This window comes from Schistocerca americana, chromosome 3 (assembly GCF_021461395.2).
Source record: "Schistocerca americana isolate TAMUIC-IGC-003095 chromosome 3, iqSchAmer2.1, whole genome shotgun sequence".
In the NCBI taxonomy this organism is placed as follows: Eukaryota; Metazoa; Arthropoda; class Insecta; order Orthoptera; family Acrididae; genus Schistocerca; species Schistocerca americana.
In genome coordinates this window covers 295,828,247-295,855,189 of record NC_060121.1, presented here as the reverse complement: position 1 = coordinate 295,855,189, position 26,943 = coordinate 295,828,247, and the positions used below count along the sequence as shown (strand labels likewise).

Genomic DNA, 26,943 nt, shown 5'->3' with positions numbered 1-26,943 from the left:
TCTGCATCTCCAAATCGAAACAAAGTTGGTCCATTGTAATATGAGACACAATTTAGGTTGAATGAATGACGATGCAGCTACAGTCGTTTCATTCGGGTCATAAGCTTAGCAGTTAAGCTTTACCAGGTAGCCATTGCTATGCGTCAGGCGCTCCGTTCGTATTTATACGGGTACCCTTCCTTTTTCACGTGCTTCGTCTGGTTTGAATTGATTGCTTATTTTTCTTTGATCTGTTAAGTGCCGTTCTCTTTGTTATAGGTGTTTACGTCACTCTAAGCTGAAAATGCATTACTGTACTGTGTCATGCATTGTTTGTCGCATTTTGATAATGAGTGTTTACGACCTGTCGCCGCTTGCGGCATGGCTTGCTTTTGTGCACGCTAACGCCGCTTACATTTAAAAAAAGGAGAGAGAGAGAGAGAGAGAGAGAGAGAGAGAGAGAGAGAGAGAGAGAGGAATCGTCTCATTAGCGAAGCAATGGCAAGAGACTGCTATTTGTTGTTAATTAAACTGCTGCTTTCTTTGATAATGATCAACAAGAACCAAATAATAGACTGCGTATGATAGAAGATGTTCTGAACGAGAATTTAGCTAAAATTTTTCGCCTTTTGAAAATCTTTGCAGACGCCTCTTTTGTACATTACATTGTGCACAAAAATGAGTCATCTTAGATTTAAAAATCTAGTCAATTGCCGTGCTTCATTTCTGACTGTATCACTATTAGGCATAAGAATAATACGAGTATAAATATGACATGATACGTATATTCTTCCGTGTTTGCTGTTGTCTCACTAGTTCCGTAGTTTATTAGGCAGACAGGATTTAAATGAGATAGCAGCAACCACGAAAGAATACATGGCAAAATGTTTATATTCATATTATTCTTATGGTGAAGAGAATACTGCATGTGATTCACAATTCATAAAAGTTCCTGTTAGCAGCCATCTCTTCTCACAGGTAGGAAAAAATTCAGAACGTACAGTTGGCCATATTGACAAACATCCCAAACAGTCTTGCCAGTCAGATTTTCATAGTGCATCGAAATGCTGCTACATTCGAAGATGAACAATATGGAATTTGTATTTACTTCGTTGGATAATGTATGAAAGTGCAGTGGTCAAAACTCGGGGCGGACAAAAAAGCTCGCCTTGCACCTTTTTAAAATTTATTTACTGACTCAGAGGTTTTGGCGCCAGTATTTCTCTTTGTGCCTGCAAAGCATGCCTGTGTAGCGCTACATATATTCGACGGCAGAAGTTAGTTGTATCAGCACCTACCAACATTTTTCGGAACTTCCCCTTACTTTGCACTCGATTCTAAGCCGCAGGCGGTTTTTTGGATTACACAAAATGGAAAAAAAGTGCGGCGTAGATTCGAGTAAATACGATAAATCAAACTTGATAGGCAGAAGAAGCTTAATAGTCCGTAAAGTCTGCTCCTGGTAGCTGAGTTGTCAGTGCGACAGAATGTCATACCTAACAGCCCGGGTTCGATTCCCAGCTGAGTCGGATATTTTCTCCGCTCAGATACTGGATGTTGTGTTGTCCTTACCATAGTCATTTCATCCCCACCGACACGCAAGTCGCTGAAGTGGCGTCAACTAAAAAGACTTGCACTAGGCAAATGGTCTACCTGATGGGAGGCCCTAGCCACACGACATTTCCAATTCCCCCTAAACCTTCAGTAATATTGCACACTAATAATTTGCAATATTGTTGAAGTTCTCTGTAGACTACCCAGTAATATTGTCTTTCGGATGGTAGATGATAAAGAAGCTGATGCTGAGATAATTCCTCTACTTTGTTGCAAGCTGAAAAAAACGGTGGATGAAAAATTGGTTCAAAGAGTGTCGAGTTGTTAAAAGCATTGAGGTTGAATGGAAAAATAGATTATAATATTTTTGTGTTGGTAGTCCAACATTTTTATATACTGCTGGAAATGGTTGTCCTCACACACAGGCATCCCCCACCTTCTGCCATTGGATTTCTTACAGAATTCTCATACACTGGTGGAAGTAATTTCCGTGAGTTCCCTAAACCTATCATTTAGCCAAATGTAGTGCTACATGGTTGATCAAACTGAGACAATACTAGGGCTTTTGCAGTTGCTCTGTAATTGTATGTTGGCAGGGTGTATACAACCTGGGACAGCCAGGAGATCCGGGAAGTTTTTCATCCGGGAGAAAACCAGGATAAACCCGGGAATTTTTCATTGTTTTAGTTTTCAGTTAAATGTTCGTAATTTTGACTGGTAAGAACCAATACTCTACCAAAGGATATTACCGTATCTCCGTACTGCAGAATAATATTTCAACAGTAAAACATAAACAAGAGGAAAAAAAACAAAAATAACTTAAATTGCAAAGCAGATGTGCCATATACGACGACACACACAGTGCTCATGCAAGCGTCTACCAACAGCAAAATGTGTCAAAGGCTTTAGGAAGACTATGCAATGCTTCATAACAACAAATTGCCTCCGATGAGTGTGAAGTCACAACTGTTTACATTAGATTCATTTTAGCAGTTACGAGTGGGCACATGCACAGTTGAGTCGCACTTGAGTAGTAGATTCTCCTGCTTCTGGCTACAGAAATGTGGCTGTTAGCTGTGCAAGCAATCGCAGCTAGATGATACCAGGAAAACGGGGCGCCAAATTCATATTCTTGTGGGAAAGAAACTTGTTTCACATAGTGCCTAGCATCCAGCACACATTGGTCTATCAATTATTCATATGATTTTGAAATGCATCCCTGTAGGTTTTTGAACACATTTTAACTTGATTTCTGAATGAATCATAAGTTGACTTATGAATGCATAGTGTACGTGATGTCTCTGTCAGGAGAATCCTCGTCCCATCTAGAAATAAACTTTCCACAGACAAAAGGGGACGGGTTTATACGAGCTGAGCAGAGTAAAGCCGATTGGATGAACGCCAATCGCTGTGTGATTATGTGGTTGATTGGGTTTGCAAATGTTCAGCGTTGTTATAATTACTAGCGAAATTCCATGGATTCAGACTACCAGAATGGAAGTAAACTACTAACAGGAATAACAGGTGAGAAAGATTACGTATTATCTTCTCGGAGTATCCAAGAAAATGAAATTTTGACAGAAAATTTTTGGCCAGATCGCTACACTAGCAAGGACCAGTTGTGAAGTCCCTGGCTAGCAGCCACTGAAGTTCTATTCTGGAAGTAATGCGGAAAACGTGTTGTATGAACATGTAACAACGGCTAACCGGAGAATAATCGCGGGATAACTAAACCTGTGACTCTGGCAGAGTTTGTGAAGTCAATCGGCAAACAGATTTTGACAATGACAGGAATAGTTACAGAATTCTTGATGACAAGATTGTTTGTTAGAATGAGGAAGAAGAAGAAACGGGGACATCACACATATTATGGAAGAATAATACGATTCCAAATTTCGTAATACTACTTTTTGATCTCTTGCTTGAGAAACTGGTGTGTATGAATGAAATGTGAAACTATTTCCTAACACAAAGCTTTTTGCTTGTAGTAGGCCTTATGGGCGTTTGATATTGGTACTTCATGAATTATATTCTGTCGTCTTATAAAAATGACCATTTGTGCCAAAACATTCTCATTTATTTGGTTTGTGTTACAAAATTGCTTCAATATTAGCAAGGCCTATTTTGTTTTACTAGCAGACAGTGACAAAATAGACGTAATCAGATCGAGAAACCACACCAGTCTTTGGTATTTTTTGTATTAACAGCTTTTTCATTATTAGATAACAATATTTCGATATTTCATGTAGCATAACGTTTCACGAACTTTGATGAGGTAATAGATACTTTCGCTGAAAGGAAAGCATGCCATGTAAAGCTGTAGCAAGATCAGAGAGAAAAAAATGCTAGAAGCTAAGGATTGAAGGAATGTGTACTTTCTTGCTTGTCTCTTGTCTTTATTGGTTTTATGTATCCTATATTTAACTTTATGCCACACAAAACAGCAAGTTATTAGCTAATAGACAATAAAGAGTGCAAATTTTCTGAAGAGTTCTTGTTCTGCCGATTACAAAGAATCCCATTCGCTATTAATTGCGAGATTTTTTTTTATTAAAAAAAAAAGAGGGGCAGGCTGTTAAACCGGCCGACTGGGAACAGGAGAGGCACCACAGGACATTACAATTTCCACTGTCCTGTGTAGATTTGATGGCATCCATTACAAAATATACACGTTTCAATTCCACAGAGCGAAATAGTGATGTGCTATAGAAGAATGCTGTATGAAGAGGCGTGTCACTGCACTTTGACACACTTAAGACCAGATAACTTGTCGTACATTTCCTCGAACACATATGTTTTATGTTTCAGACTTTTCAGAAAGGTGTGCACTACAAGTCGAACATATTTTTGAAAATTCGATTTTTTTTTTTTTTTATTATTGGCGCGGTTCGCAAATATCGTAGGTCCGGGGCTGATGCGCAGAGCAGTCTGAGTTTAGTGGGTAGTCTTCACGTGACTCATGTTTACATTTAGTGACTTTGCTGTTTGCCCTTTGTTTACTCTCACATCAAATGAAAACAAAATGGATATCTGTGGCTGGGAGCTATCAAGTGAATTAAAATAGATTCACATAATTATGGAAGGCTAAAATATGTTATTAGTTTCAGATTTTTTTAATTTCCACCTTTCTGACAGTCTAGCATTAATCGCCTTGCAGAACAATTAAGTTATTTTTGTCTAAATTTGACTTTTATTAACCTTTTCCACAGAGGCAGTCAATGTATTTGAAACGAAATGTTTAATTCCACAGTACTGGCTAGTTTCAACTGTTTGCTGCATTTCAAGTGTGCGTTTTCATCTTCGAGCGCACATGGCATTATGCCACAAAAAAGAACCAAACGTGATATAATACAATACTGGTGCTCCAAGAAAATTTACATCCCGAAAACCACACAGAAAAGCTTAATATCCGATCAAGGTCTACTTCGTTGGGAATCTGAACATACAAATGTGCACTTCAAGTATGCACTTTAAATGTGCACATTTTATTATGGTTCACGAATTTCTGATGCTCTTGCAGTATCCTCTGGTGTCTTATTTCTTTTATGACATAATGTATGATTTTTAAATGTTCTACATATACGTACATACGGGCTTCCTAATTCATGGTAGCTGCGCAAGCACGGTGTCATCTGTTATCTGCACTCTCCGGCAACTGCTGAAACGAACCTATTTCTAACAAGCCATGGGAAAATATTGTGAATGGTGGTTTGAAAAGCGTTATTTTCGAAGTAAATATCCTTTTATGTAAGGTGAACTACGTGCGAGAAAGTACCATGAATTTCTTAAATCAAAGAGCACTTGACTATCATTTAAAAATCAACTCTTCGATGACGAGCCATTTAGAAGAATTTCAAACCCTGAAGATCAGACATTTATGTCATTATTAAAAATTTTACTGGCACGTTTGTGTGATATATCTTAAAGTTTAACACGCAAAAAGATCAACATTATATGAGAAAGCTTAGCTTCTCTTGCAACTTATTAACCTTAGAGTCCTATGTTATATGTGAAAGCTTTGCTTTTCTTGTAACAACACTATGTATATTAATTTAAACTATTAACTTTCCCTGTTTGTGTGTTCGTGCTACTTAACAGTGATACTGCTGTTAGCTGACTACATCACATGTCATATGCTCTGAATATCCACTGTCATTGGCTGGCGAGATCACGTGACATGAGCTATGACTGGCTTACAAAAGTGCATCGCAATCTCGATTTCAATGATTCGGAAAGTAACATGCGGTGTTTGGTGGAATTCCAATGTATACTTTCGTAACATGAAAATACACAGCGTACATGTTGCTGCACATCAAAGATATTTCCAAAATGTGTCTTTTTTTTCCCCCTAAGTTTCGGTTTTTAAAGTGCCAGGAAATTCTACGCCAGTGTATAAAACCATAATCATTAAAAGGATTTTGCAGTTCCGAGGGAAAATATACTGTCACTTAATACGGAAAAAGTGTGTTTTCACCTGGGAGAAAGTGTATTTTTAACCTCGAAATCTGGGAATTTTTTTTCCTTGTCCGCATGTACAACCTGGTTGATTTTATGTAGCAAAGTAATGAGTGGACAGTGATCAAGTCTCGGGGTTGTTTTGCATCACCTACAAAGTTAGTTATTGTGGCATGACATGAATTGAAACTAACCAACTCATTTATATAAAAAATGGCAACTTTTATTCTTAATCCTTGCATTCTCGATAAATTTCCATTGACACTTCGATCCCTGTGATCAAAATACTACAATGAGAGAGACAGTTCCACCAGGTCAGTGTTGTTCGGTACCTTCTTCATTTAATTTTTTTGTGCCTATGTGCCCTGACGTCCCACAATGCTGGCAGTGAAGGGCAATGCCATTCACTCATCTTGGTGAAACGTCAGAAAAATCACCAAACAAGTGTCGGCTGAAGAAAACAAGGTAGAAGCAAACAGGCAGTTTATCAACAAGTGGCCGTGAAAGAAAGCCATAACAATTCGGTAGTAACATGATCATCATCACAGAGGCATGCAGTAATAGTGGCCGTCTAGGGGCTGCTTAACTCCATGCAATATCTCTTTAGAGGCAGACATAAGATGGCTGAAGTTAAGAGATAATAGTAGTAGTAGTAGTAGTAGTAGTAGTATAGAAATGAGAACCCCCTTTTGTCTGGAAAGAGAAATTGGACAAAATTACATTAAGAGAACAACTCAAATAGGCGTTCTTCATTCTTCCAAGAGGGAAGTGTGAGTGTGAGGAGGGGAGGGGGGGAGAAAATGGTCATATTCCTTTGACTGTATGAGAAACAGAAAATTAGAATAAATACGTAAATAAACTGTGAAATGAAACATTCCCTAGACTGGTCTGAAGCCAAGATCAACCCATTAATACTCGAATTCGAATGTTTATAATTTTACTTTATATGTGTACAGAGAGATTTAATTCACTTCACATCTATTATTTGTTTTAAGGTTAACTTAAATAGTACGATCGTATAGTACATAACTAATAGAGTGCATTTCTTCATAATAAGTTGTGATGTAGAACATGTCATTTTTACAACAGTTATGCACAATTAATATAAAGTGGTGTCATTCTTGACTTGCTCACCTCACACCAGGAAACCCTTGAGTTGTTTAAAGAACGGAGCTACTAAGTATAAAACAGAAGCAGATTCAGATGTTGCTATTTTGACTGCTCACTAACAATGTTCAGGAGGATTAAATAATCATAGTTACAACCACTCTGTTACTCACGATTAAACATACTATATTTATTGGATTGTGTGTTGTATGATGATATAATTTTTCAGGTATGTTCACTGGAATATTTGGGTACTGTCTGCAAAAGTGTTGCAAAAAGAGTTAGTAGTAAAGAAGTAATAAAACATCACTCCTGATGAAGTTTTAGTACACAAACACCAAAAATTATTTTTTGTAGATGGCAAGAAAAAATTTCAGATAAGTTTACACACAGTTATAAAGTTTTTAGGAAATCACCAAGTCCTCTCATTCTCAAATACTGAATTAACATAGTCTGGATAATTTGCATATCATGAGTTGCGATGCCTCAAGACATATACACAGTTTCTAATTGTAAAACTTGACTCACTGTGTTCAACATTTAACGTAAGATTAGACCTCTTAAAGAGTAGATTATGACAGCACTTTAAATTCTTAAGTTCAGTCAGCAGTTAAAATGGAATTTTTGTCATGGTAGCCACTAGATAGCAACTTGCAAATGCGACCAGGTGGCCGTGTTAGCCAATTGGTAATATACATACCTTTTGGCATATTACAGATACTGTTGTTATGTTTACCTTAAATTATTGAGAATCATCCACATATCACTAATAAATTAATAACATGAACCTGTACCAACGTGTTGTGACATTTGTTAACTGCCAAAAATAACATTGTCTTATGAAATGAAACTTTGCTTTGCCCCTCCTCCCATTAATAATGTCGTTTCCACAGAGATACATTCAGTTATTTATGTGTTTCATATATTTGATAGGAAATTATGGAGTAATAATGCATTTAAAGTTTGGATTTTTCTGTTGTGGACAAGATGGACCACTTGGAAGTTTATGCTACTGTCAAATGAAATATGTCTGTTGAGATAAGAGAGAAATTTTTCAGTTATGTAGTGCTCATTGATGTATAAAAATGAAATCCGTATAGATCACAGTTGTTTTGGTTTATAGCTATATAAGGTTTTATTCCTAGTCTCACTAGGAAGAAACTGCTCGTCTGCCACTAAAACACAATGCAGTTTCTTTTAAAATAAAGTTTGTCTTTGTGTTTCTTAATGTTCCAAATTCGTACCGGTTATTATAAGAGATTTTTATCGGTGTTACTATTCATTCAAAGGAAAACAGACAACTGATACCCTTTTTATGCTTCGTGTGTGAAAGGTTAGTTGAGGTGAGGTGTAAAGATTGAGATGCACAGTTTATGGCTGCATACTGCCCACTTACCGATATTTGTACAGGCTGACACTTTAAGTGTTGAGATGAAAAAGGAGATATGTCACTCAATTGATGTTCTGAGATATATTGAAAAAAGTGTATAATTCTGAATACTGTTATTCCCAAACCTTATAGTTAGTCCCACAGACTCGTGAGGAAGAATGCAAGGTTATACCAACAATTTGTAATCATAGGATGAAGGCAACTAATACAAAAAGGTAATAGAAAATGGCTGACATATCCCCTTTTTGATTTAAACAACAGTCACTGTACTGAAATATTGTATAGCGAAACAAAATACCACATCTACAAGCAAAATATTAATAATTTCAACATGGTCATACACATGTAACATGGGAGAGTTAATTCCACATGTTTTACTTGTTAAACAACCCTTTTTATATTGACAGAGATATACAGGGTTATTACAAATGATTGAAGCGATTTCACAGCTCTACAATAACTTTATTATTTGAGATATTTTCACAATGCTTTGCACACACATACAAACACAAAAAGTTGTTTTAGGCATTCACAAATGTTTGATATGTGCCCCTTTAGTGATTCGGCAGGCATCAAGCCAATAATAAAGTTCCTCCCACACTCGGCGCAGCACGTCCCCATCAATGAGTTCGAAAGCATCGTTGATGCGAGCTCACAGTTCTGGCACGTTTCTTGGTAGAGGAGGTTTAAACACTGAATCTTTCACATAACCCCACAGAAAGAAATCGCATGGGGTTAAGTCGGGAGAGCGTGGAGGCCATGACATGAGTTGCTAATCATGATCTCCACCACGACCAATCCATCGGTTTACCAATCTCGTGTTTAAGAAATGCCGAACATCATGATGGAAGTGCGGTGGAGCACCATCCTGCTGAAAGATGAAGTTGGCGCTGTCGGTCTCCAGTTGTGGCATGAGCCAATTTTCCAGCATGTCCAGATACACATGTCCTGTAACGTTTTTTTTTTGCAGAAGAAAAAGGGGCCGTAAACTTTAAACTGTGAGATTGCACAAAACACGTTAACTTTTGGTGAATTGCGAATTTGCTGCACGAATGCATGAGGATTCTCTACCGCCCAGATTCGCACATTGTGTCTGTTCACTTCACCATTAAGAAAAAATGTTGCTTCATCACTGAAAACAAGTTTCGCACTGAACGCATCCTCTTCCATGAGCTGTTGCAACCGCGCCGAAAATTCAAAGCGTTTGACTTTGTCATCGGGTGTCAGGGCTTGTAGCAATTGTAAACGGTAAGGCTTCTGCTTTAGCATTTTCCATAAGATTTTCCAAACCGTCGGCTGTGGTACGTTTAGCTCCCTGCTTGCTTTATTCGTCGACTTCCACGGGCGACGCGTGAAACTTGCCCGCACGCGATCGACCGTTTCTTTGCTCACTGCAGGCCAACCTGTTGATTTCCCCTTACAGAGGCACCCAGAAGCTTTAAACTGCGCATACCATCGCCGAATGGAGTTAGCAGTTGGTGGATCTTTGTTGAACTTCATCCTGAAGTGTCGTTGCACTGTTATGACTGACTGATGTGAGTGCATTTCAAACACAACATACGCTTTCCCGGCACCTGTCGCCATTTTGTCTCACTGCGCTCTCGAGCGCTCTGGCGGCAGAAACCTGAAGTGCGGCTTCAGCTGAACAAAACTTTGAGTTTTTCTACATATCTGTAGTGTGTCGTGACCATATGTCAATGAATGGAGCTACAGTGAATTTATGAAATCGCTTCAATCATTTGTAATAGCCCTGTATGTTCATAAATATGTCACTATTGGCCTCTGTCCCAAACTTCACTTCCACATTCATTGGCGTCCTCTCCACTAGTCAGCTCATTAATGTCGCATTGCCTTAGAAACCTATCAAAATACTCATGAAGCTGCAAAGGGATAACATCAATCATGCGTGCAATAGCCTTCAGTTTCTCAGGTTTCATTAGAATGATGTCCACGTATGTTCTTGACACATTATGGAAATGAGGGACTGTCCCAGCCTTAACCAGACGAAAATTATATTTTACCACTCCACTGCTATTGGGTGAAACAGAGACGCATTTTGGCTGGTCAGTGTACCCAAATAGTTTTTAACGTGTAACAGCCCATTTTTCTGCTTTCACAGTTACAGACTTATTAAAAAATGAATCTAGCTGTTTCTGATTGTCAAGAAATGCATTTCATGTGCATAGTTCAATATGCATGTGTTTCCTTGCTTTCTGTAGTACTGTGAACCATTGGTGGGGAGTATACACTATGTCCTGTTTCCTTTTCCTTAGTTCCAGACTTGTAAAGTCCCTATCAGAAGCATTGTAGGAATGCCCACAGGTTGGGAACATGTGGAAAACGTTGGAAAATCTACCACTAGGAACTAAACTGTACCAAAATTGAACCATTGTGCGATTCCTATTCTGTTTTGTACTGGAATCTGAAAATGCATACGTTTTCACACTAGAGGCCACATGCTTAGTTGTGAAATTTATAAGGAGAGAAACCACTGCATTAGGACCCTTCTTAGCAGTTGCTTCATCAAACATATAAATGAAAGCTTTGTCATCAGAAAATCTATGAATACCAAATATAACTACCCATGGCTGCCACAAATAGAATATAATGTGTGGAACAGGCACGTTCTGCGTGAAATCGAATGTGATCATTTCTGATTTTCCCGCCTCTTCTCCTTGTACAAGTTTTTCACAACGTGCAGTGTTATCATAGAACTGACATGCCCAAAGGTTATGGAGTTTAAACTCATTTTGCGATGCAATCTTGATAGCAGGGGTGTTCTCTCCTTCAATTGTACGTGTAAGCTTTTCAAATTCACCAATAGACATCCACTCAAGGACGACCAAAGCCATGGTTGTAACGATTCTTGAAATAACGTCCTTGACTCGGTGTTTTGTTATGCCATGGAGTGCAATAAAAGCTTTCTTGCATACTATAGTTCCCTTGAAACCAACTTTAATCTGCAGATACTAGTGAATTAGTATCATAAAACAAAAATCTACATCATCATAATACTGTAACCCTATTAAATATATGCCTTTTTACAAAATGTGGATCAAAGTTGTACATAATTTGGGAACAAAATGGTTAATAAAATAACATTACAGTTGTCATGTCAGTTACCATATAATAATAGTTTGCTATCCTTCCACAATTGGTAATGGAATTTGAGCATGGTCTCCTTGCTTTTGGAATGAAGGGAAGAATGTGAACACTCAAGTACCCGCCCTGTCCAACTTCGTTGGGCATATTGTTGAATTCTGTCAACAAAAGTTTCTCTGTAAATAGATATTAACATATCATTAACCTATATACAGAGCTATTACAAATGATTGAAGCGATTTCATAAATTCACTGTAGCTCCATTCATTGACATATGGTCACGACACACTACAGATATGTAGAAAAACTCATAAAGTTTTGTTCGGCTGAAGCCGCACTTCAGGTTTCTGCCGCCAGAGCGCTCGAGAGCGCAGTGAGACAAAATGGCGACAGGAACCGAGAAAGCGTATGTCGTGCTTGAAATGCACTCACATCAGTCAGTCATAACAGTGCAACGACACTTCAGGACGAAGTTCAACAAAGATCCACTAACTGCTAACTCCATTCGGCGATGGTATGCGCAGTTTAAAGCTTCTGGATGCCTCTGTAAGGGGAAATCAAAGGGTCGGCCTGCAGTGAGCGAAGAAACGGTTGAACGCGTGCGGGCAAGTTTCACGCGTAGCCCGCGGAAGTCGACGAATAAAGCAAGCAGGGAGCTAAACGTACCACAGTCGACGGTTTGGAAAATCTTACAGAAAAGGCTAAAGCAGAAGCCTTACCGTTTACAATTGCTACAAGCCCTGACACCCGATGACAAAGTCAAACGCTTTGAATTTTCGGCGCGGTTTCAACAGCTCATGGAAGAGGATGCATTCAGTGCAAAACTTGTTTTCAGTGATGAAGCAACATTTTTTCTTAATGGTGAAGTGAACAGACACAATGTGCGAATCTGGGCGGTGGAGAATCCTCACGCAGTCGTGCAGCAAATTCGCAATTCACCAAAAGTTAACGTGTTTTGTGCAATCTCACAGTTTAAAGTTTACGGCCTCTTTTTCTTCTGCAAAAAAAAACGTTACAGGACACGTGTATCTGGACATGCTGGAAAATTGGCTCATGCCACAACTGGAGACCGACAGTGCCGACTTCATCTTTCAACAGGATGGTGCTGCACCGCACTTCCATCATGATGTTCGGCATTTCTTAAACACGAGATTGGAAAACCGATGGATCGGTCGTGGTGGAGATCATGATCAGCAATTCATGTCATGGCCTCCACGCTCTCCCGACTTAACCCCATGCGATTTCTTTCTGTGGGGTTATGTGAAAGATTCAGTGTTTAAACCTCCTCTACCAAGAAACGTGCCAGAACTGTGAGCTCGCATCAACGATGCTTTCGAACTCATTGATGGGACATGCTGCGCCGAGTGTGGGAGGAACTTGATTATCGGCTTGATGTCTGCCGAATCACTAAAGGGGCACATATCGAACATTTGTGAATGCCTAAAAAAACTTCTTGTGTTTTTGTATGTGTGTGCAAAGCATTGTGAAAATATCTCAAATAATAAAGTTATTGTAGAGCTGTGAAATCGCTTCAATCATTTGTAATAACCCTGTACTTGGCGAATAACATGTTTTTTACCGATTTCCTGTATTGCAACTAAAACGTAAATTGAAACTTTGCATCCATGAAAGTAATTTATATTCACATTTTAGTACAATGTTTCTACACAATTTGCCTCTGCTACAGAATATTACATTATGTACAGAGAATTCAAACGATGAACATTGTATGACTATTTACCTGCAATCTGCACCTGTTTCCCTCCTAGGAACAATTTTTCCTTTCCAGTTGGTATGCTCCAGATCCTTGACTGTCTTTTGTTTAATCACATTCCTCTTCCACAGTTCGGGGTGTCTTTTCTTCCTTCTAAATTCTTGTAAATCATCTTCGGACTCATCTGACGGTTCCATCACCGAAGCAGTTTTGAAATCTCACAGCTGATTACTGCAAACCGCTACAGTGTTGCCATCACACCTCACATTCTTTTGTACAGTATAGAGACTTGTCTCCTTGACAGGTCCTCTTTCTGCACGAAACGTAATTTCAATCCTGGTTTTGACAGGGGGGAAAAACACTGAACAAGTCCCATTTTAGAACCAACAGATGCGGAATCATGTGAAAATACAAACTATAGTAATAACTCATCTATCCCAAAAATGATGACAAGTCCCGTTTCTGATCTCAGTGCCTCAATTATTGAACGATGTGAAAAAAAAAAAAACATAAATTATTTACAAACTAAGGCTTACACACTCTTTATTCATCATGTAAATGTCACTACAGATATTCAGATTTAGGTTATGAAATGTTCAGTATGGGTGCCATCATTGGTGGTGATGTTGTGCACTTGAATAGCAAAATTCTGCATGATCTGCTGAAGTGTCGGAGCATGAATTCTATTGATGACTTCCTGAATGGCTGTTTTCAGCTCAGCAATCATTTTGGGGTTATTGCTGTACACCTTATCTTCAATATACCCTCACAAAAAGGAGTTGCGTGTGTTCAGATCTGGAGACTCTGGTGGCCAATGGAGTCCCATGCCAGTGGCCTCTGGATACCAGAATGTGGTCTCCAAAGTGCTTCCCCAGAACATCACTCTCCTGCATTGATGGGGTCGAGCATTGTCTTGCATGAACCACATCTTGTCAAAATAAGGGTCACTTTGGATAACGGGAATGAAACCATCTTCCAAAAACTTCATGTACAGTTGGTAATCACCATGCCATCAAGGAATATTGCACCGATTATTCTGTGACTGGACACTGCACACCACACAGTCACCTGTTGAAGGTGAAGAGACATATCAATCATGAATTGCGGATTCTCAGTCCCCAAATGTGCCAATTTTGCTTATTGATGAACCCATCCAAATGAAGGTGTGCTTCGTTGCTAAACCAAACCAATTCACACCAAAGTCCTGTTCGTCAATTCTGTCGACAATATGGTTGGTGAAACACAGCTGCTGTTCCATGGCCCTGGGACTTAATGGCTGACGAATTTGAATTTTGAATGGCAATAGATGCAGGTCCTCAACAACAATTTGTCACGTGTCTCCCAGTTGATTGCCACCTGGTGTGCAGCTCATCTGATGTATTTCCTGGGTCTGTTTCGAAATGCAGCATGCGTCTTCTCAATGTTTTCTGGTCGTTTCACTCTTTTTGCGTGGCCGACATTGCCAGCACTTTCATCGTGAACACTACTCGTTCTCTCAAACTTGTGAATCAAATTCTTGATTATTAGCAAAGCACATTTGGACTGTTGTCTTCTTGAACTCATTTGAAAACTTCCTTTGAGCCAGAGTTGGGCTGTTATTGTTCGCATAGTAGGCCTTCACGAGCTCAGGCACGCTGTACAGTGACATTTTCACATGCAATGTCCTACAACAAGAAGGCGTGCACACATGCGCATACTAATTCCTGTCGTGCCTCACGGCCAACCTTGCAGTTTGAATGTCCTAATGCAAACTGTTCAGAAGTTATGACTATTTTATTTCTTATGGTTAAATAATTGTCATGCTGTATGTACGATATCAGTGTATTCAAAAGAAAACAGCTTTATTTTGTGTTTAAAAATATTTAAGCTGTGGCTAAGGTATTTTCTATTTGCATATTAGCAGAGTTGTATAGATGTGCAGTTTTCTTTTATTTATTTATTTATTGTTAGATGAAATATGCTGTATTTGTGTAATACACACGTCAGCCCTAATTAGTGACAGTATATATATTCAGCACGATTTCTTGCCCATGATCAAAATTTTTAGATAAATTTTAATCCTGTTTGTGACTTTGTTCATTTTCTTCAGGGTAAGCATCAAGGAATCATCAGTTGCAAAACTTGGCTCCGTATGTCGAAGAGTATACAGGATTTTCTCACATGCATACTTTCATCACAAAACTATATTTGATGACTTTGAGGTAAGTCATAAGCTACTTAACTTAATTACTTGTATATCACATTCTGTGTTTGTTTTGTTCAGTTCTGATTGTCAGGTACAATTTATTTATCTCATAATAATAGTATGTTCCTCGTGCAATGTCAGATTCTGTTTTGATCTCTTTTCCACTAGCATTTAACTTTCCAAGATTTTACCTATGTGTACGATCTATAAGGTACTGCAAAAGATTTATAAAGTTTCAAAACTACCCTGTGACAGTTAAGGATGTACTCGGTGCACGTTCATGAGAAACGCTGCTCTTGGCCCATAAAGAGAAATGCTGATTCAGGAATCAGAGGAAGTGAAAAGGAATTGCCTGTCTTTTAGAGTAATCTTCTTGTATTTTATGTCCATTTCAGAATAATTGAGAAATGTGCTATGAAAACAAGATTCATTAAGTGCAGTTTTATTCTGCATAAAAAGAATTATTGATATATTATTTCGAATGTGTAGCCATTCTGCACCAAGTACATGTTTGCCTGACTTGAAGATGGGCTTTTTCCCCTAATTTTAGACAAAAAATACAGTGTCTTCTTACATTTGTAGATTGTAGCTCAGATGGCATACAGATTTAATTTGACAATTTCAGAAGGGTGTGTGTGGGAACTGATGCAGCAGGTCTGCCAAACACTGGGATGAATATTTGAAGGCGAGCAGCAAGCAGACAGCAAACTTCGTAGTGCCACCAAGTATGGGAATGCATTCTGCATACGTTGCTTTTTATGAACATCTGCCACACTTAAACTGCTATTTGCATGGATCCAAATGTAGTTGTAATTGAGCCGGCATTAGAGATTGACAAACACTCAACAAGATTATGTATTCCCACAGGAGACAAATTAATCTGGCATAAATATGTTCACGCAGAACATTTGAAACATACAACTACAAATGTAACAAGGTGTTCAGGGATGACACCAAGACTGCTAATGCTCAACAGCAACATACGATAGACCAAGTGCACTTTTAACTCTTGTGTTCAGATTTGTGCAAATTCAGCAGCAGAAAGCTGAGAGGAAAACATACGATGTTATTCAGTTTGCTTTGATTCTTAAAAAACAGTATATTACAGTGATCAATAACAGATGCAAATCACAGCCATGACTCTTTAGAGAAATATGGTTCTAGGAGTGTGTGGTTCACAATTGGGTAATATAGACAGTCTGACATTAATTTTAAGTTAATGGTGATTGATGGAAGTAGTGGCTAAAACAGTTGTGCAGCAGGGAGAAAAACTGTTGTTACAGAAGCAAAGATCTATACACAGCATCAGACGGAGAAGAATTTAAAGAGCCACAGTTCTACCCACCTACCTTTCATGGTACCAAAGCAAGATATTTTATGAGTTGGAACAGCATATTTTACCTGCTAAAGAAATGTAATGAGTTTTGATTACTTGAGAAATTATCCAAATGAAGATACTGGAGATGAAAGACTTTTTCAGTTGTGTGTGACATAAGTATCAAAGCAGGTATGTGCTGGTACATGGCAATGATGATGAAGAGGGCAGGGTTTATGTTACGGTGAAGAACACTATCTGTGGCGTGATGGAAAACAACTTCATTGTCACATACAGAGTGGTTCTTGTTAACATTTAAAAACACCCAAAGTGATGCAGGTGATGCTGAGACAAGTGATTTAATATAAGACACACAGGGCGACAAATGTCACAGAATATCCCAAAAGGGGGTGACGGCTGTTGAACATGTGATTGTCACCAAATAACGTACCTTGCTGCGTGTGCAGCGATTGCCCTATTGATCCTATCGTCACTGGAATGGGTCAGTGCTATGCGTCACTTCACTGATCTAGTGTTTTTTGAACACCTTCTTTAAATGTAAAATTCACAAATTTATTGTCCTCATTGTAACCAAGCAAAAGCTGATACTATTGTGTGTTCTTTCCTTTTCACTCTTCTTCTTTTGATTATAGGCATTATATAGTAAAGAACAAGGAAGGTCATTTACTGGTAGTGGTGCAATTTGGAAAACTTATACTTACTGACTTATGATGCTATACAGTCGAATTTTGTTTTACTGTACTTAGCAATTAACCACCGGAGACCATGAGACTGATACAAACAATAAGAAATCTTACATCACTGTAAAAACCTAACTGTCTAATGCAATGCAAAAAGAAGACCACTCCCTGTGAGATGCAAAATTAAAGTCCTGAAGCACATGTGCTAAAGTCATGCACTTAGGCCCGATGCTAAACCAATGTGGAACTTGACTTGGGTTGGAGTGATGAGGTGCGACAAGCTCCACTGCTGCAAGTGTGGTGAGGTACCTCATCTGATAACATCACATACCCAATATTTGCCATACGCTTGTGGGGTATTTCCCGACATTTGCAGTCCCATGTGTCTCATATTAAATTACTTAGCTCAACGTCATTTATATTGCTTTGGGGGTTTTTAAATGTTAATAAGGCTCACCACATATAACATTGACCAAACTTTGTTTTATTTTGATACACTATTAAATTGGATTCTTTCAAGGGATACACAGCCCAAATAATAATTCCTGATGGCATGACCTAACAGCTTCCAAAAACAGATGTTGTTATGAACAGTCCCTTCAGGGCTTACCTGCAGCTTAACAGTCAGTGGCTTCAAGGACACTCGTAATGTAATTTCCAGTGCGTACAATCACATACATGACTGCAACAATGTCATACTTTAACTAAAGTAAATATGTTAAGGAGAAGAGGATTATATTGATTCAGATTTTTAAAAAACTGACGTATGTAGTGAAATATGATTATCATCTAGGTCTCCCCCAACCCCTCTCTCAAAATAACCCGACATACTTTCAGAACTATGGAAATGAAATGCTGACTTGCAGTGCCAGTAAACTTGTATTTTTCATCACTTCAAAAGTCATGTTCACATTAACTAATATTTTTTTTTGTTTCAAGCCCAATAATCATCTGCATATTTGCTCAGTAACTTCATACCAACACTTCGTAACTTCACAAACACTACCTAGCTTGCCCTTGCACTGGCCCCTGTGTAAAAATGTAACAATACATTTTGTCAGGTACATCACTAAATTTTTTGTAAGAAATGAATTTCCTGCGTGAGCTGTTTTTCATATCGATTTTATTTTTACTTTATGTACTGTACTGTTTTGGTATGTAGCCATTCTCAAGCAAAATGTTTAACCTGTTAACTACATACGTTCTAGTCGTGCAATTTCAAGGGCAGTCTGTAGTTGTTTTAACTGTAGCCTCACATTTGACTCAGCATGAACAGTAGCACACAGCCAAGCCATTTACTATTGTAATGGAACACTGAACTGTGTGAACAAAATGTAAATAAAAGGGGAGTGAAAAACTTATTTCTTTCGAAAAGTTCATCAGGTCTGTAGACTCTGTTGCAATGAAATTACATTGTTAGAGTTTATACTTTTACAAATTTATAATGAGAAATTTTCATAAAAACTTGACTGTCAGTAATTTTTTACTATAAAGAATGAAATATTTGACATTATTTGCATTCTCATACAATTTTTTTATACAAAATTTCCCAAAATGTTATTGATTTACATTTGCTTTTGAGTTGTGAAAGTTTCCGTTAAATTACATGGTTATTATGATAAGTGTTTCAACTTTGAAGTTAGGTTTTTCGATACAGTTAGTTACTCTGTATATTATGTTATACATTACTTATCATTCTTGAGTTTTATGTATTGTGTTTGTAGAACATTTTCATACAAACAAAACCTTTTAACTGCGATGTAACTAAATTACTACTCTTTTGAGTGTGGCAATTTTAATTGCATAGAGATGGATAAATATGCTATATCATTAATCCAGGTTTGTAATTTTGTTAATGAAAATGATATGTTTAGGTGTAATACTTGGACAACTTTCAGTCGATCCAAATGATGTCAAATATTGATTAAAACTGTAAAAGGAATAAATACAATCATAGTTTCATAATTCTTGATAGTCCGGTGAGAGGCATACTGAAAGATGTGTATCGCATACTCCAATATAAAATCTGAGGCTGTTACATTAAAAGACCGTACCCTCAATCTGGGGGAGAGTTAAAGAAAGCATCAGTATCCATTCTGGAGCAGTGAAACTATACTGCTTGAAGTTTAATCGCAAATGGCTCTTCAGTTAAATGAATCCTTGCATATCCAACGCCATGGATGGCTCAAAAAATGACATAATATAGGAGTAGTGACAAGAAGGAAGATATGGCAGAAGGCTTACAAATGAAGCTAATGATGTCAGTGAGGTAAATGATAAATTGAAAAATAGTGATACCACAGACAACTGGCTTAGATCGTGAAGATAAAGTACGTCAACACTTTTTTCCATTTATTTTTTCTTGTATTACCAAAATGTGGGTGATCAGTATGGTATGGAGTTAGTCATTTTATATAAAATGTAGTTTTAACTTTTTGAGCAGATGTTAAGATAACTTTATACCAGTAGAACACTTAATGATTTTGAGTAGTCAGAATTTATTACGAATATTAGTTTCTCAAAATGCAGTAAATGAAGCAGCCAAAAAGGAATACAAATGTCTCAAAAATGAGATCGACAGGAAGTGCAAAATGGCTAAGCAGGGATGGCTAGAGGACAAATGTAAGGATGTAGAGGCTTATCTCACTAGGGGTAAGATAGATACTGCCTACAGGAAAATTAGAGAGACCTTTGGAGAAAGGAGAACCACTTGCATGAATATCAAGAGCTTTGATGGAAACCCAGTTCTAAGCAAAGAAGGTAAAGCGGAATGGTGGAAGGAGTATATAGAGGGTCTATACAAAGGCGATGTACTTGAGGACAATATTATGGAAATGGAAGAGGATGTAGATGAAGATGAAATGCGAGAGATGATTTTGCGTGAAGAATTTGACAGGGCACTGAAAGACGTAAGTCGAAACAAGGCCCATGGAGTAGACATCATTCCTTTAGAACTACTGACAGCCTTGGGAGAGCCAGTCCTGACAAAACTCTACCATCTGGTGAGCAAGATGTATGAGACAGTCAAAATACCCTCAGACTTCAAGAAGAATATAATAATTCCAATCCCAAAGATAGCAGGTGTTGAAAAATGTGAAAATTACGGAACTATCAGTTTAATGAGTCACGGCTGCAAAATACTAACGCGGATTCTTCACAGACGAATGGAAGAACTAGTAGAAGCCGACCTCGGGGAAGATCAGTTTGGATTCCGTAGAAATGTTGGAACACGAGAGGCAATACTGACCTTATGACTTATCTTAGAAGAAAGATTAAGGAAAGGCAAAGCTACGTTTATAGCATTTGTAGACTTAGAGAAAGCTTTTGACAATGTTGATTGGAATACTCTCTTTCAAATTCTGAAGGTGGCAGGGGTAAAATATAGGGAGCGAAAGGCTATTTACAATTAGTATAGAAACCAGATGGCAGTTATGAGTCGAGGGACATGAAAGGGAAGCAGTGGTTGGGAAGGGAGTGAGACAGGGTTGTAGCCTATCGCCGTTGTTATTCAATCTGTCTATTGAGCAAGCAGTAAAGGAAACAAAAGAAAAATTTGGAGTAGGTATTAAAATCCATGGAGAAGAAATAAAAACTTTGAGGTTCGCCGATGATATTGTAATTCTGTCAGAGACAGCAAAGGACTTGGAAGAGCAGTTTAATGGAATGGACAGTGTCTTGAAAGGAGGATATAAGATGAACATCAACAAAAGCAAAATGAGGATAATGGAATGTAGTCGAATTAAGTGTCGGGTAATGGTGAGGGAATTAGATTAGGAAATGAGACACTTAAAGTAGTAAAGGAGTTTCGCTATTTGGGGAGCAAAATAACCGATGATGGTCGAAGTAGAGAGGATATAAAATGTAGACTGGCAATGCCAAGGAAAGTGTTACTGAAGAAGAAAAATTTGTTAACATCGAGTATAGATTTAAATGTCCGGAAGTCGTTTCTGAAAGTATTTGTATGGAGTGTAACCATGTATGGAAGTGAAGCGTGGATGATAAATAGCTTAGACAAGAAGAGAATAGAAGCTTTCGAAATGTGGTGCTACAGAAGAATGCTGAAGATTAGATGGGTTGACCACATAACTAATGAGGAGGTATTGAATAGGATTGAGGAGAAGAGGAGCTTGTGGCACAACTTGACTAGAAGAAGGGATCAGTTGGTAGGACATGTTCTGAGGCATCAAGGGATCACAAATTTAGCATTGGAGGGCAGCGTGGAGGGTAAAAATCGTAGAGGGAGACCAAGAGATGAATATGCTAAGCAGATTCAGATTATGCTTCAGCCATTCACAATTTTGTGGGAAAAAAAGAAAGAATGAAATATTCACACCACTTTTCAGCCAAGGGTTTGGACCTGCGTAGATCAATTATTTTTTTGTGTAACAGCAGACAAACTTTGTGCAAGCTCAGCATAGATAGTATTCAGCTGTCTGAAATGACTATTGTGTATTGTTTTCGAAATTTATTGTGCAAGACCATCATTTGAATTTTCCATAGACAGACTAATGACTGACTTCTTTATGTGGTCCAATACATTTGATTGACATGTGTTTAGCTGTAGTCCAGTATTGCACAAATCAAAGGGAAATGGCAGTAATTGATCATGTTAGCAAATATCCAAAACATGTCATTATTCTCGTTCAAATACAAAGAAACCCTGAACAGCAACATAAATAATTTTTAAAGAGAGCCGTGACCAAGAATATTGCAAGAAATCTTTTACACAAACTTCAACAGGCAGAGAGAGCCTTTGAAGAAAGATTTTGCAATAAACACAGTGAACATATGACTCATTCTGTACAAGAAGAAAATGCAATTCTCCATAGAAAACCTCAAATGCACCTAAATGAAGTTAAGGTGGCTCAAGATTTAGTTAAAGCTGACTTAATCAGGCATGAGAAACACAGAACATGGGGGTCTTACTCTTATGTTGAAATAAGCATGCGGAATATGACCTTTTTTTGTAGGGGATGGGGCAGTTTACTAAACTTTTCTTACTGTGGATGTTCAAATTCTGGCTTATTACTAGATTGGACTGATGTACATAATGTATTCTGCCAAAACTATGATTAATGTAAACCATATTGAGAAATTCTGTTGCGGAAATCATCCACACTTCATTCTGAATATTTGCCCTTTCTGCTGGATGTACTATGTGCTAGTCATGCACTCTTGAATTGTTTGCCAAATTGTATATGTTTCAACCTGTGATGAAATATTCCCAGCTTGCTTCCTTCCAGCACAACTTCTTCAAGCTCAGTTACGTAATGAGAACATCACCCGTCCCCCCCCCCCTCCCCCCGTCCCAAATATCTTGTAGTTTTCCACCTTTTTTGCCACAAGACGAGCTGCTCCCTGGAATTATAGTTGATGATAAAGTGTCAGCAAACCAGGTCCACATTTTATCCAACAAATTTTGACTTTCATCTGAAGCTTTTATTCCCATGGTTCTGTTGGCTGCTGGTGAAGGGTGATCTTCCACTGCATTTTAGTCACTTGGGGAGGAGGGGGGGATTAATATTAATATTACCATGTGACTTAATTTCTTATGTAAGTTTGGTAATGGTTCTTGTATTGGACAGGCAACTTCTTGACATGGCACAGTGGGTGTGGCGTACAGTGTTACCTTTTAACTCCCGAAGATTTTAATAATTTATTCTCAACCCCTCTTCTGGCTGTCCTATGCTTTTTAAATTCCCCCTTTGCTTGTGGTTAAAAATAAGATTTTTTTTCTGTTTCACTTACGACATATCCAGTACGGAGAGGCTGATGACCATAGTAGTTTCGTTCCTCCAAATCCCATAATATATCCAGTCATCCTTATTACTGGTATCTGATGCTAAGTATTCTGTTTGTACCTTTCAAATGGCATCTCTCACCTTCCCCACTTCTTTAGTTTCTTGATTGTGAATGCCTGTTTTGATAATGACTGTGTTTGTAATTAGTGAGAATATGATTTGACTTCTTTAGTCAGCTGCAAAACAACCTTTCTCAATGATGTCAGCTGTGTGTCATTAGTAACAACTACCACGTGATCATTGTTACCTAAAAGTGATTGGAAAAATTGGTATCATCGTGCACTGGTCAGTCATGTCAGAATGTGTTGTCGTAAAACACATTTAATTTACTTTCGAATGTCGTACGTGGTTGATTCTAGTGCCAGAATAGATAACGTACTTCAGGAACTTGTTATAAAAGTTTCTTACATTTTATCACATTTTCCAGTGCACACCAAATTGTTTGGGAAAGTGAATAACAATTACAGTTACATTTATTTAGTGATCAGATTTGGTTATTGGTTGCTTAGAGGTACAGAATTATTTTTGCTGTAAAATTAACTTTATTGATTATCCACATATACTTTAATCAACATGTTATATGTAGTGTAATGTAAATTGAAGATAAAATTTCTGTCTTTTTTTCTGTTTTCAGAATGAAACGTACCTGTGTAGGCGATTTACAGCATTTGTTACAAAATATAATCTCATGTCAAAAGATAATCTCATTGTTCCAATCCTTGAAGATGAAGGCAGTGGAGAGACGGATGCTTAGGAATGCAAATAATGGAGATGGTGTGAATTATAGAAATGGAATGAAGGTTCATGGCACGAGGCCTAGGTGACCGAGCAGTGTGTTGTATTGTACCACACTGATGAAGTATGATCAGAACACATTTCTTGTGTCTCATTCCTTAGGAAAATTGAAAGATATGGTGACCATTCTTCTTGCATTTAAAGAGAAAGCATTCTTGTCAATCCGTTGGAATATAACCCAGATGACTTTCGTAGGTTTCACTACAACCCCCTGAAGAATGTGTTACAGAATCTTCTGGCAACTGCCATGAACTGGTAACATTATGCAATACTCAGCTATTTATAATATAGCTTCAGGTAGGAGCTGGTGACTATACTTTGTATACATACGGCAGGACCAAGTATATCCGGCCATTATGCCTTTTTGGTGCTGTGCACCACTCATTAATAATTCTCCCTGTCCTGTCTAGCAGTTAGAACAGGATTGAACTAATGCAGGTACTTTCACCATGTGCTGTCATAATTTCATAGGGAAGAATGTCATAACATTGTAGTCACATTCATTCAATTTTATATTTATTCTTTGTTTGCTGCTGATACGACACTTCATTGAACATACGTTGATCAGAATTTAGGATAAATTTATTTATTTAATACATGTTGGTATAATAGATATGAGATCATACATGTCAGTCACATAAAACTAAAAGTTTTGCAAAGTTCTGTGATTTGCTTTTACTTTCAGTTTATCGTCAAAGATTTTATTAGTCATTGCCTGAAAACACTTGTGTACAGAGGGTGAGTCAGTAATAATCTGCATCCATTTCTTTAATTAGCAAAAACAACTGAAAGAAAAGCATAGTCCAGGAGTTTTTCATTTTTCTTCCTGCTTTCCAGCATAACAAGTGTAACAAGCCAGATGCTGGTATTTACTGCCAAATATACCATTGATTCTCCCTTCATCCGTACATGTTGATAACCTCCAGCAGTAGGTATTTTTTAAATGGAGCTAATAGGGAATGACTAAAGGGATTCACTATGAACTATGTATTTGGATTTATGAATGCCACAGAACAGACATACATAAACAAATTACCATAGCTCTTGAGATTGTGTAGATTATATTTTTCTACACACTCTCATTCTTTCATTTACTCACTCATTCATTCTGAATTGGTCAGAATAGTGGTCCCAAAAATAATAGATAGCTTAAAGATTGCATTCTGTAAGCTGTTGCAGTATACACCTCATATGTCTGTTATTTATAATTTGAAACATACGATGAGAAGTAAATTGCATTCTGTTGGTTAGTTTGTTAATGACCACTGTTGAGGTTGGTTTGTTCTCTATGCATGTGAAAACATTTTGATGCGATGAAGGCCTTGTTAGAGCGACTTCAGTTACTGATGTACCTTTGGAAAATAATGAAGGAGAAAGAAAGGGGGAAAGTGTGTTATTTATTTCTATTAACAGTCAGCTCAAATTATTAGTGATGATACGTTTATTCCCAAAGGAAACTGAGTGATGCTCTTGAAATTTTAAAGCAATGAGAGAAGTGCCATATATTAAAATGTGCATGTGGAAAGTAGTGCTTTGAACCTAAAGGACTGTAACAGACATGTGGAGAATTAATGACTCGCCATCATATTAGGGTTTTTTCAGCATATGTGACCATGTGTCATTTTATTAAAGGTTATTTCATAGTGCAAACACATTTCTTTAAAAGTATACTTTGTTAGTTAAATCCAGTACAGCACAATATTAAAGCTACAGTTGAAATATACATTTGATATTGAATATAAATACCAGTTTCTTTAAAAATTTCTGTTTTAATAACATTTACACTTGTACACTTTATCAGTATTTGGTGTATTGTAGCTTTGGAGTTCTTCATATTTGTGACATTGGCATCTCGGAGCATTAGTCGAGCACACACATCTGTGATAAGCTAGAGTTGTCAGATTTGTAAGTCAGTTATTTATATTCATTTTAATAGTTTTTGTTTCTAGGTGTTCTGTATGAGCTAGTTACAAAGGTGAAAAACAACCAATAAGAATAAGAAATATTTGCAAAACTTTATTTATGTGACTTATCTAGTTTCTTAAATTTTACACTCTTTTTGATCTCTATACAGTTCTCAGTACTGATTCCAACATATGTTTTCAGCAGGCACATCTAATTTTATAAATCCCATGTTATCACAAAAATCTTCATGCATATAATTTTATTGTACATGTGTATGTTTATATAAGTAACTGTTAACATATTTTTTCAATTCAAATGTACATGTGTAGACAAAATTGTTGGTACAACTGACTTCCCTGTAAAGAATAACTAATGAATACATATTGAATTCAGTTGGTAAAACAATGTGATACTGATTTCATTATTATGAACATTATAAGACCTATGCTTGTTCACTGCCTGAGATGTGTAGGTGGTGACTTATTAGGGACCTGTACAGACTTTTCTTTCTTAACACTGTTTTTAATTTTTTTATTTTATGTAATAAATTCTTTCACTGTGTTGATAGTGATGTTAGTCCTCCTTCATATTCAATTTAGTAACTTCCTTTCCAGGTACTTAGCTTTTCTGTAATTCGAATGACATTGGGAAGACCTCCACAAGACTTGATGGATGAAAGATGCAAATGGCTTATTTGGCTCATACTTGATTCAGTTACATTTCACCCATTGAATGACAGCTTCACTAATGTTAAGCATTTGTTATTCTTTTAACAGCACAAATATTTACCGTAAATATTACCATGTTTTAAAAAACACATCATATTAAATGAAATAGCAAATTAGACACAATTGTTAATCATGTAAGAGTGTAGGCTATTTTTGACCATTAGTGGCTTAAAATATAACTACCCATAAATTCTATCATCTCTTTCCATGAA

At 37.4% G+C, this 26,943-nt stretch overlaps 1 protein-coding gene across 1 annotated transcript in view; it reads left to right on the top strand.

Moving 5' to 3' along the window:
- The window catches only part of LOC124605319 (MOB kinase activator-like 4), a 32,318-nt gene extending 5,754 nt beyond the window's left edge, over positions 1-26,564 (top strand). The window contains exons 4-5 of the mRNA XM_047136906.1: positions 15,391-15,502; positions 23,938-26,564. Coding sequence (XP_046992862.1) covers positions 15,391-15,502; positions 23,938-24,057 — 232 coding nt within the window. The 3' untranslated portion in view covers positions 24,058-26,564. The remainder of the gene's footprint in view (positions 1-15,390; positions 15,503-23,937) is intronic.
- The last annotated feature ends 379 nt before the right edge of the window (positions 26,565-26,943 follow it).